Source organism: Lepisosteus platostomus, chromosome 10 (genome assembly GCF_059453375.1).
Source record: "Lepisosteus platostomus isolate fLepPlt1 chromosome 10, fLepPlt1.hap1, whole genome shotgun sequence".
NCBI lineage: Eukaryota > Metazoa > Chordata > Actinopteri > Semionotiformes > Lepisosteidae > Lepisosteus > Lepisosteus platostomus.
The window spans coordinates 57,064,276-57,075,646 of record NC_142620.1 but is presented as its reverse complement, the minus strand read 5'-3'; the positions used below and the strand labels follow the sequence as shown (position 1 = coordinate 57,075,646).

Genomic DNA, 11,371 nt, shown 5'->3' with positions numbered 1-11,371 from the left:
TAAGCTACGATACACATCATACATTTCCTATAGATGAAAAAAATGTATGAAACTGGAAAACTATGAATATAAGAATCATCTTTAAAGAACGGGTTACAGACAGATACAGAGTCGGGACAGATACAGGGCCAATGGGCAGGAATGTAATAAATGGGCCTCCTGAGTTTTACAGCACATATCTGGGAGGAAGATAAGCCAGCAGATGCATTTCCCCTTTCTATAAATGAGAGATATCAGACTTTTCTTCCCAGCATCCTGTGCTCGGTACTTCAACACTAGTCTCTTCTTCACTGTCTTAGCAGAAGTCCCTCAGGGTAGAGTGTGTGTGTGTGTGTGTGTGTGTGTGTGTGTGTGTGTGTGTGTGTGTGTGTGTGTCAGATTTAGCTCATAGAATTTTCCTAATGTACCTGTATAACACTATTAAGGCTTTATCTGCATCACCTTAAATCTGATTGTACTCTTCTCTAGTTAAATCTACTGTAAATGTCTTATTTTAGAAAAGGTTTAGTTTTACAGGATGAATCACATTTTGGTGTTCTAGCTTTTTTCCTTAGGCCTTAGTAACTTAAGATCGATGCTATTCTGAGTAATGCATTATCAAGGGTTCTCTGATTAGATTCCACATCTTTTCTTCCTGAATTTCTAACATATATCTACAAAATGTAAATCCTGTGAGAAAACAAATAAAGCAAAAATATATTGAAACTGGTTACAAAGCAGGCGAGAACAGCTCAAAGCTATGCCCCTATCCCCAGATGCCTGACAAGAGCCCAGTGAGTCACTCTTTTCTGCAGATTTGCCTATCTGCATGTCAAATAGCCTCAAGTGACCAGCTATTGCCTGCATCTCTTTATATAACTGTCTTACATCATGTTGGTGAATTGTAAGGCAAAATTCTAACCTTTTTATGTTCACAGTTGCAAACTGTGTCAGACTGACAGACAGAAAGTAATAAAAATAAGCACACTCAGATTAAAGGAAACCTTTGTTCTTCAAAGAGTACTTTGCAGGCAAACAGTCTTCTTAAATGTTTTGCTGCTGACAAAAACTCAGAAAGCTAATAACACTTCAAGATACAATTATTTTACAGATGCATTCAGTACCTTGCATTAGCTTGGTTATCAAATTATCAAAATGCAACAACTTTTAACTTATTATTTTTTAGATAAATATAACTTCATCGGAGATAATTAGATTGAAGCTCTGTGGATGTCTGTTTTGTCTGACATTTTGCTTAATGAACGTATACACAGTTGTTCTGGAGCAATGGATGCGGAAAAGCAGTGAGTGTGAAATGCCAAAGTGTTGGTACTGCGATGCTCTTGGTAATAAATTACATATGCCATTACTTTTACGCCTGGTTGCTTTTAATCCTTAATCATTTACATGTAGACAACAAACAGCTAGCATTGACAAGACATTTCTAGGAACCAAAAATAAGCTCTCCTTTATAGCTGTAATCATCTTCCTAGTTATGCATTCTATGACCTATCACTCTTTATAGCATGTTAATAGGACAATAGCACAGATATTGACTGAAATTGCACACCACTTTCACAGATTTAACAGGTATAAACCTTTTTTCCAGCAGGCAAACAGCTTTACTGGCATGCAGGTCATGTGCATCTCATGTCCCTCACCATCACTGACAGAGGTGTTCAACAACATGCTAGTCACATCTTACACTAGCAATCACTGACACATATTGCTGATCAATAATAATAACAATAATCTGTAACACTACTCTATAGGGATGGTTTTAGTTTTGATGTATGAATGTGAATTTTGATGAGGTTCCACAGCACACTCTAGCGAAGAGGCAGGACTTGGGCTGATGCACATGCCAGTCTTGGTTTTAGACTAGTTCTGTAAAGCAGAAGAGGATGAACCTTGCAGAATATTCATTGGGTTGTCATTATTGATGCTGTTATACAGTATTGTCAGACATACCAAAATATTATGAGTACATTGTATTACAAATACATTATGAGTGTAACTCCTTGCCTTCAGGTAACCGGTGTAACTACTGGAAGCACAATTGTATGGAAAATACTAACAGTGTTATGGCCTCTGTTATTCAACAGAAAAAAATATAATTCCAGTTATTTCTAGATCTTTTTTAATGATACACAATACTTACTGTCCTCAGCCGAAGCATAGGGAAATCAAAAGTACCAACACAGCCAATATCTACAGAATGCCACCACACCCCACCAAAGAAACTCAAAGACCGATCAGACAGACTTCACACTTGATTTGTAATATCCAAAGCATAGCAAATTTGAAGTATGATGCATATTCTTTTTAAAACATTGATGATTTAACTCCTGACACTTGACAAACTCTTTGGTTTCCTTGGAACAGTATCAATTACCATTATTTTCTCTTAGATTATCAGTGTAAACTCTGCATTGATGTACATGTGGTCTAACAGTAGTTACTACAGTATGCCTCAGAATGGCAAAACTTGCAATGCCTGTACAGTACTTCAGCATCTAACATACTGAACCAAGAACCAAGTGCATGGATTCTGGCAGACAGCATCATTCAAAACCTGTAATTATAAATCAAAACATTCAAGGTTAAGATGAAACATTGTTTTGTATATTCAGCTGAAATAAAAGTGCTCTCTGCATTCACACAAAGAGTGGTTAAAGGCTGTATTCATCATGAAAGTAAATGCTGATATTGCATTGTTTTTGTTTTCTCACAACCATTTCTTTTTAAAACTGTTAATTTTCCTTTTGGCCACATACCAGATTGCAGGGATTACAAGGGAATTCAAAAAAAAATAATTAGGTGTGGTGTATTACTGCTGTGTTTGTATATACTTTTTGCTCTTAAAATCATAGAATACACTTTTTACAGTGATACAGCGTGTACTGTATGAACACCCATTTTTAAAGTGTGAGAAAAATTACAAATATATAGAAATGTCATTATGATTTGCAATAACTAATATAAAAATAGGAACACAAGAATGGTTTACATTTCTGACAAATTTACAATACTAGAATTATGTAATGTCAATCCAAATATGGTTATTAAATGAAAATGAGTTTATTGAAAACAAAATTATATATTAACACATCAGCCTAGAAGTATTTCTTAATTCAATGTCACTTGAAGCTTATAAGTGGTGATCAACCTTACTGCAAACCCGTAAAATCATATTTGTATATTGTTTTCTATTTAATGTCTGAAAAGGCACGTTTATGCACAAAAATGTTTTTCTTCACATAAGGAATACTTTTCAATTTCATTTAATGTAATTGACATAGAATTCTATTTTACATATCGATATTCTTAAAATACAATACGTAATATATATATATAAAACTTCATCTTACAGCGGAAAGCAACGTTAACATATTTTAAGTGCAAAGGCACTTCTTGGAAAAAAAATAGGGCGCCAAGCGGATGTAACCGGTAAAGGTGTTGCGCACACATTACCTGATATTATATACAGCACGATATTGTAAAATCATTCAGTTTTGTTTGGAATTTGAAAGCAGAAGTCCAAGATCCATTTTAGAGAAAAAAAAACAGAAAACTGTATTACACACATATTTGCGACAATTCTTGCTACCGTGAGAACTTTTCAAGAATGTAATAATTTAAAACTTAGACAAAAGTTAAATAAACACCTTGTACTGCATATATTTTTTTAAAATCTCGTTTGTACAGCAGGGGAAGAAAAGAAAAAGTAATGTCACGTTGTTTACATGTTGTCCTTACAGTTTGTTGGCAATATACTGTATAGATATATGTATGTATTGAAATACTGAGTAAATGTATACAGATTTTACAGCTGGCTGATTGCAGTTTGTTTTTCCAGAACTTCGAGGTAGTCCGGTTCTGTCTTTAGTTTTCCGAGAAGCAAAGGATGCTCATTATTTGATTGTTCGGCATAATATTTTCTGGGAGTTCCGTACAGAACAGTTTTATTGAACCTGTCCTGGTTATGACGCCTCGACGGTTCGTAGGGGTGCGCAAATGGCCTTTTGGGTAAGGTGCAAAAATTATAATTTATCACCCCAGCGGTCGGAAGCTCCTTCACTCTTTCGGTTATATTCTGGTACAATAGCTCCGGATCCCTGTTTCCGCAGCGTTGTTTTTCAATGAATTCAACCGTGCTTATTGTATATGCTGGACTGCGGGAATGTTCGTCCTTTTTAGGGTCCAGGCTGTTGTAGCTCAGCTCTTTGAGGTTCCTGTAGTAAGCTACTTGGTCCTCCTCCTTCTGCATGTATATGGGGTTTTGACACATCTGGCCAACGGGAGGGGGGATATAATTGTACACATGGCTTTCAGTCTTGTCTGTGCTGGTTTCTGTGTTGTAGGAGCCATACTGGACTTGGAACGAGTTTAAATCCAAGTTGTTGGCACTTGTGGGGACGCTCTCTACCCCTTTGCGTCTTTTTAGAACGAAAACGAACAAACCCGCACCGAAACAGACTGACAAAATGAACACGACTAGCAAGCCCAAAATGAGAACGGACAAAGGTACCTCGGTATGAATCTCTGGTAAGGGCTGGGTAGGGGTACTAGCAGAATAAGGGGCATCCGTCTCCGTAATAGCTGTCACCCCCATAGTCTCCTTAATCTCATTGTTTTCTGGGCAAATTGCATCATTTTGCAGGGATCTCAGTAGCTTTCCCGCATGTTTAGAAGGGGAATCACAAGTGATTTCGTTCACTACTACGCTAGTGCTGGACTGTTCCATCCAGTGTTTCAGTGCTACAATGTCACAAGTACAATCCCATGGGTTCTCCTGAAGATCAATCTGAATAAACGGAGAAAGCTGGTCCAGCACACCTCTCACAGGCAGATAGGAGAAGTGGTTGTTTCTAAGGTTAAGCCTTGTGAGCATGGTGCCTCCGAAAACGTTATCGGGCAAAGACTTTAACAGATTGTTGTTAAGAAACAAAAGCTGAAGGTTTTGTAGAGCGTTAAAGGTCTGCGGCAAAATATCTTTTATGACGTTGTACTCTAAGTATAAATATTGCAGGTTTTGCAGACCGGCAAACAGAGAAGGAGACAGGCTTTCGATGTAATTACCATTAAGATACAACCTACGTAAATTAGTTAGGTTTTCAAAGGCCTCGTCCTGAATTGTGGCTATCCTGTTATTCCCCAAGTGTAGCAGCTCCAAAGAACTGTATTCAGTGAGATCTGTTCTGTACACTGTCTGTAAATGATTACCTGTGAGATGAAGCTTCTTTGGATAGGAAGGTTTTGGGTGCAGATCTGATATATTGTATAATTTTCTCTCTTGACAGTTTACGTTTAATCCATTCTCTGGGTTCTGCGAGGTGCAGATGCAGACTTTTGGACAAATAATTGGCACGGGTGACCTCGTTTGATAAACCATTATCGGTCCAAATATCTGCTTGTCTTTACTGGAAATTGTTACCCGAGTTGTAGGACGGTTTCTTATTTTAGGGGCTCGGGATGCCTTTGGTGCTTTTGTGACTCCTGGGTTTATGGTGGGAGTCGGACCCTGGTATTGCGAATCTGAAGGCGGCTGCATTGCCCGTTGGTTCGAGTCACTTTTCCGGGGGCAGAGGTCTTGTTTCGTCAACTGAGTGATGTCTTTCCCATGGAGTCTAAAAGGGGTCTCGCAAACAATATCACCCACGAAGACAGAGATGGTATCCAGCCAGGCTTTTAGTGGAAGCAAGTCACACGTACAATTCCACGGGTTTTCTTCCAGCTGAATTTCCATTATGCCACCAATGTGCTCTAGCACTCCGGCAAAAGGAAGCATTTTCAGTCTGTTTCCCCTTAGGTCCAAATGAGTTAATAAAACAAAGCGAAAGACATTGCCGGGCAGGGATGGCAAAAGGTTGTCATTTAGAATCAGGACTTTCAATTTATTCAGTTTACTAAATGCCCCTGCCTCTATAGCACTGATGTAGTTATAATCTGCTTGCAAATATTCCAAACTTTCTAAACCAATAAAGGTATCTTCCTTAATAATCTCCAGATTATTATTGTTAAGATACAGTCGTTTTAAAATTTTCAGCCCTATGAAAGCCCCTGTTTTAATCTCCTGTAACCCGTTGTTCCCCAGATGAAGAGTGGTTACATTGCCGTAATTCAGAAACTCGTTTGGATTAAGCCTGGATAGGAAGTTTCCATTCAGAAAGAGTTGACATATTCTATTTTGCGGCGGCTGGAACTGGTTGACCGCTGTTAATCCTTTGTTTTCACAATTAATATTCAGAACGCTCTCCTTCTCCTCGCACAAGCAGCGATTCTTACAAAGGTCTTTGGAAGTTTTACGGCTTTCTGTTTTCGAAGAGAAACTGGTCACCGCTAAAACGCTTAGCAACAAAACGCTGTTCAGCATTTTTACAGTGTAGCCGAAAGCTCTAGCATCAACGCTGTTAGACCCTTTAAAATGGGATTTTTGTATAGATATAAAACCACGCACAATTTTAAAACAAAATCTGAACAAAGCTCGCAAAAGCGCAGGACTCTCCAACGACCGTCTTTCCAGTCCAAAAGGCAAGTGATGTATGAAGGCAATCAGAGCACATTCTGTGTGCTAGTTCACTAGAAACATTGTGTTTTTGAGTCTGGGAATACCTCGGTAAATCTATCCCCATGGAAAAGGAATAAAATTCATGCAGCAGGTTTAAGCATCTCCGTTGAAATCACTAGTAGTAACAGGGAGATACTCACTGAATGGGGAGCCCAGATATTGCTTCATTTTCTTGATCCCGGAGTTTTTCATCTTGCGTCAAATAGAAACTATAAGCACTCCAAGGTATTTGTATGATCAAGTCGCATGGAGTACGAGGTGAAAGACAATCAAACTGGAAAGTAATATTGGAGCTCAGAAACAGCGGGTTTAACGCAAGCTAGAATTCTCTTGTGCGGGTTTATTCACTCCCACAGTGACTGTGCTGTGTGTGCTTAGTTTGGGTTAGTTTGCATCCTCCTTCAGTCCGGGCTTGGGAACTCTACGTCACACGAACTGATGAGCAGATTCTGTTTTGCTGGGGAGAACAGAATTTATCTGTAAGAACTGAATCGCGTTTTTAACTGTCATTTTCTCACTAGTGCCTTTGTGCCCTAAATCCAAACTACATTGTCTTCGATTTGTAAAAATGACAAGACTTCTCTTTTTAAGCATATCAGTGCCATTTTAAGAAACGTGAGAAGTCATTTTGTCCATCTAAATTGGTCAATAAAGGACAAAAACGGGGAGTATCGTCTTTTGCAGATAAACAATCGCTTTGTTAGAGATTAACAGAAAGGTTCTCAGTTGCATTAGCGGCCATTCAGATCCTGGTAAATCGCACTTGCCCGATATAAAAACTCAGTGCTTGGGATGCACATAATGTAATATGAAAATTCGGCAATGTCGAATCCATTCGATAAATTATTTCTGTTCCTTAATTGAAACATTGGAGATGTAAATGCACCGACTTCTACCGTTCAGGAGACGTAGAATCCAGAAGTTGGGTGATGGTTTTTACTGAACAATCCTGATACTGAACACTAGGAGGTGGAAGGACCTTTTAATCTCTTTCACCTGGACCCTTTTTCAATAAATCTCTATACGTACCACCAGTACCAATATTTCTGAAAATACTCGAAGCATTTAAATACAAATCGCTACGTAAACACTCTTAACACTTAATAACACTTAGAAAAGTGAACGTAATCATCGTCACTACCGCTCATCGGTTTACGTAGTGTACGTCTCTTCCAGTTCTAAAATGTGAATGTTTGTATCAGAACAAATAACAAAATAATGAACAGTATCTTAACAAATTTTTGTCTAACTGCCGAATCATTTTTAAAGGGCAGTGAAACAAACTGCAACGACTGCTATGCCTCATTTTGTATTTACATATTATTTTAGGCAGTTCTCAAGTTGCGTTCAGATGAACAGTATATACATATCATCGGAGATTCTAATGTTTAAAGTATTACTTTACAATTATAGATCTTGAGGAAATACAGCACAGGGATGTTAGACTGTTTCTTGTGAAGCTGATTGTAGAATTCGGTTTCATAAGAACTGGAACCCAGGCGAATCATACATAAAATGACACGATGAGACTTGTTAATAATACGATTTGTATTATAATTCTATTCTTCTAAATAATATTTCTACCGATATAGAGCTTCTATCCACGAACTGACCCGAGTGAAGACTATACGAAAGTAATAAACTATTGTACATCGGCGCCGTTCAGAATGATACTTCCCCATAACCACTTTAAATCCAGTTAATTATGAGCACGATTTAGTTTTTCTAAATCATTAGAATTGTAACATTTCTAGCAGATGCAAGGAGGAGGAGGAGAAGGAAGAGAAGGCTGCACAATTTTGGATTCAGCAGTTATGGAATTTCCTCTCCGGCTCGACTCTCTACGCTCACTTACTGTGCGCCTCTTGGGTGTTAAATAAGCAGAGATTGCAGGCAGGGAGCAGTCAGTCAGCTGTACAGAAACGTGAGAGCTAAGAAAGGAAGCGACGAGACTAGTTCATGTTTTGCTATATGAACCAAAAACAAAACAACAAATTATAACTGAGGCATCTGTGTTTTATTATAATCTATTATAGTAGCAGGTCACTCTAAAGAACATTTTTGTCTCCTTCAAGTAACTCTAAAGGAGCTGTCCAGCCAGTCTGCTCTGCCGTTTATGTAGGAGAGCTGGTCAAGCTCCAGGACACGTGAAAGGTCGGTGGCGATTTCTAGGATGAATAATGCCTGCAGCCATTCGATCTAAGTGCAGTATGTGCAGATTTATTGAAGATCAAATAATAACAGAAAACCGAGCCCGGTAAGAGCAGGCATAGCAAACGTGAGATATTGTTTTGTTCAGTACTCTAAACACATATCTCCCTTAATCAAGATAATAACATCATGAACAGCAGATTCCCCTTGCAGACAAACACTGACAAACACTTGCAGACAGATCAGTGTTTGAAGGTAAGGAACCCTCTTTTTCCACCTATAGTAGGTGGCTAGCTGGGGATTGTCTCAGAAACCTTGCACATGCGAGAGATATTTGATAAAGGGGGTAACACCACACCCCCTGCTCCAGTGGATTGCCATCGTGTCATCGTGCCAGGATGTCTGCAGGGCTCTTCCAAAACCCAACAAGACCATGGACCTTTGCTGCCTTTACCTGTGGAGAAGCAAATCAACATGGAGCCTCCAGATGATTTTTTCTTCAGCTCCGATACAGACTTGCATCTTGATCTGAAAACCAAGGTCTCTGTTCTCCTAGTCCACGAATCTGGACATTACCGAATGCTCTCAGGAGCCTGAAATGTCCCCATGATACCTGGGCGCACAGGACAAAGTGTCCCAGTCCACCCAGTCCTTGTGCAGCTTCTTCCTGCCTCCTGCAGCCCTCGGAGTTGTTGTGGAGCCCCTGGTTCCAGCCACACTTACAGGCAGGCTGTAGAGGCCTGTGGAGGCCTGGCTGCTGCACAGCAGAAAAGAGATTAGGACCCCGCTGTGCCCAGAGCTGGACTGTTCTCATGAAGCATGAACTGCTCCCCATGGTGTGACTGTGATTGTCTCCCCCCTTCACCCCAGAGGCTCCAGGGATTGTCTGCTCATTTATTAGCTCTACCATTAGCAGTAATAAGGCTCTAAGTGACATGAGCACCTTTGCAAACTACAGTATAAGGTGATGGTAGTCAAAGGTTCTATAATTATTATTATAGAATAATAATATTGTCATACAGGAACAAGGGGTTTACAGGCAATTAAAACACCCAGCAGTCTGTGTGGGATCCATCTGTCTGAATGTGGAACAGTGTTTTCGAACTGGAACAGCACAATTTTTAAAATAAATAACAAATATTTTCCAAAATCATTGTTTTTTGCAAACAATATTAAGCATGCTATTGTGATCCTATATTTTGTTTCAAAGCATACTTTTGTTTTCTCTGTTTTGACACAGATTGGATTTTCATTCGGAAAATTGATAATTCTGTCATGCTTGAGGTGCTCTATGTAATAGTGCAGAGCTCTTTAATTATAAAACTAATAACATCAACAGTAATTGCAGGGTATTGCATCATGATAATACAGTACAGGCCTTTACCTTTGCATTAATAAGAATATCTGGATTGTCGGTGTGAAATAAAATCCACTGATTTACTGCCTCACCACTTGGAGCATAAAAAAATACCTTGTGCATTCCTTTTGACATCAGTCATGCCAACAAAGAAATAAACAACATACTGAGCTTGGAAGATCCTGCTTCCTAATTTCATGTTTTACAATCAAGGATCTTTATGCAGCTTTTTTAAGGATTCAATTTATAAGCACTCAGGGTGATGCAAGTGGTGAAATGTGCACATTAAACTTAAACAATTAGATATTATTTAGAGAAAATATATTCCCCATAGTAGTAGCATTAAGGAAAAAATAGTCCATGAGGACTGTGACTACTTTAAAAATTTACATGACATATACAAATTATTAATAGCCATATCAGTATGACTTCTACATCATCATGCTTTGCTCTAGAAAAAAAAAGAGATCATGAATAAGAAAAGTCTTCTGGGTCAATCATATTTACCTTCTCTCAAGATAGAATTTAGGTTGTTGGTGAAGCTTTTAGTGATGTTAAAAATGATTCCATCCTGGACTACACGCCAGACTAAAATAATCTTTAACCGCTACTCCAGGATAAGACGATCTCTTTAAATCAATGTTTTTACTGGTCATACCCTGAATTATAAAAATGCATTGAGATCAAGAGTGGTATTTAAGAATTTTGTGTAACTCTTTCGTTTTTTGGAAAATAGCTTTAAGACAGTAGACAATGTCTAAATAATGTTTTGTAAGCGTATTTAATGTTATTTCAGCACTGATATACAACCACAAAAATAATAACAACCATAATATACTGTACAACAGAGCACCATGAGTGATAATATCACAAATGTTACCGAATTGTATAATACTGTACTTACTGCAGCACACCATTGCACATTGAATTATATTTTGTACACATGAGAACACAAGCTGGTGGGCTGCATTTTATTGATCTTATGAAGATGCTTCCATGATGTCACCAGTGATCAGATTTTGCAGTGTGACTTCCAGTGGATATTGTTTTCTCTACAGCTGTCCCCTGGCTGCTGGAAGTAGGGGTTTTACTGTGGTCTGTGCAGAGAAGTATGAATCAATATTGCTTGTAAGTGTCTTGTAATACACCCTACAAATTTTACTATGAGTGATGCATTTCCTTCACTCTATTTGGTAACAAGTAATCTCTTGAATGAATGTTCATGCACATATGAACAGAGTCGATAACCCAAAAGGTCACTGGCAGGGTGTTAGCTTTTAATTACATACCAGAATGAGGGAAAAAGAAACTAA

General features: G+C 38.5%; 1 protein-coding gene across 1 annotated transcript; it reads right to left on the bottom strand.

Moving 5' to 3' along the window:
• Positions 1–3,038: 3,038 nt before the first annotated feature.
• slitrk2 (SLIT and NTRK-like family, member 2) lies at positions 3,039–7,547 on the bottom strand. Its single transcript, XM_088597504.1, has one exon. It carries the CDS (start codon positions 6,353–6,355, stop codon positions 3,806–3,808), a length of 2,550 nt encoding a protein of 849 aa, XP_088453630.1. The 5' UTR covers positions 6,356–7,547; the 3' UTR covers positions 3,039–3,805.
• Positions 7,548–11,371: the final 3,824 nt, after the last annotated feature.

Excerpts from the sequence above, each read along its gene's own strand:
- slitrk2 (XM_088597504.1), bottom strand. The coding sequence starts at position 6,355 with ATGCTGAACAGCGTTTTGTTGCTAAGCGTTTTAGCGGTGACCAGTTTC.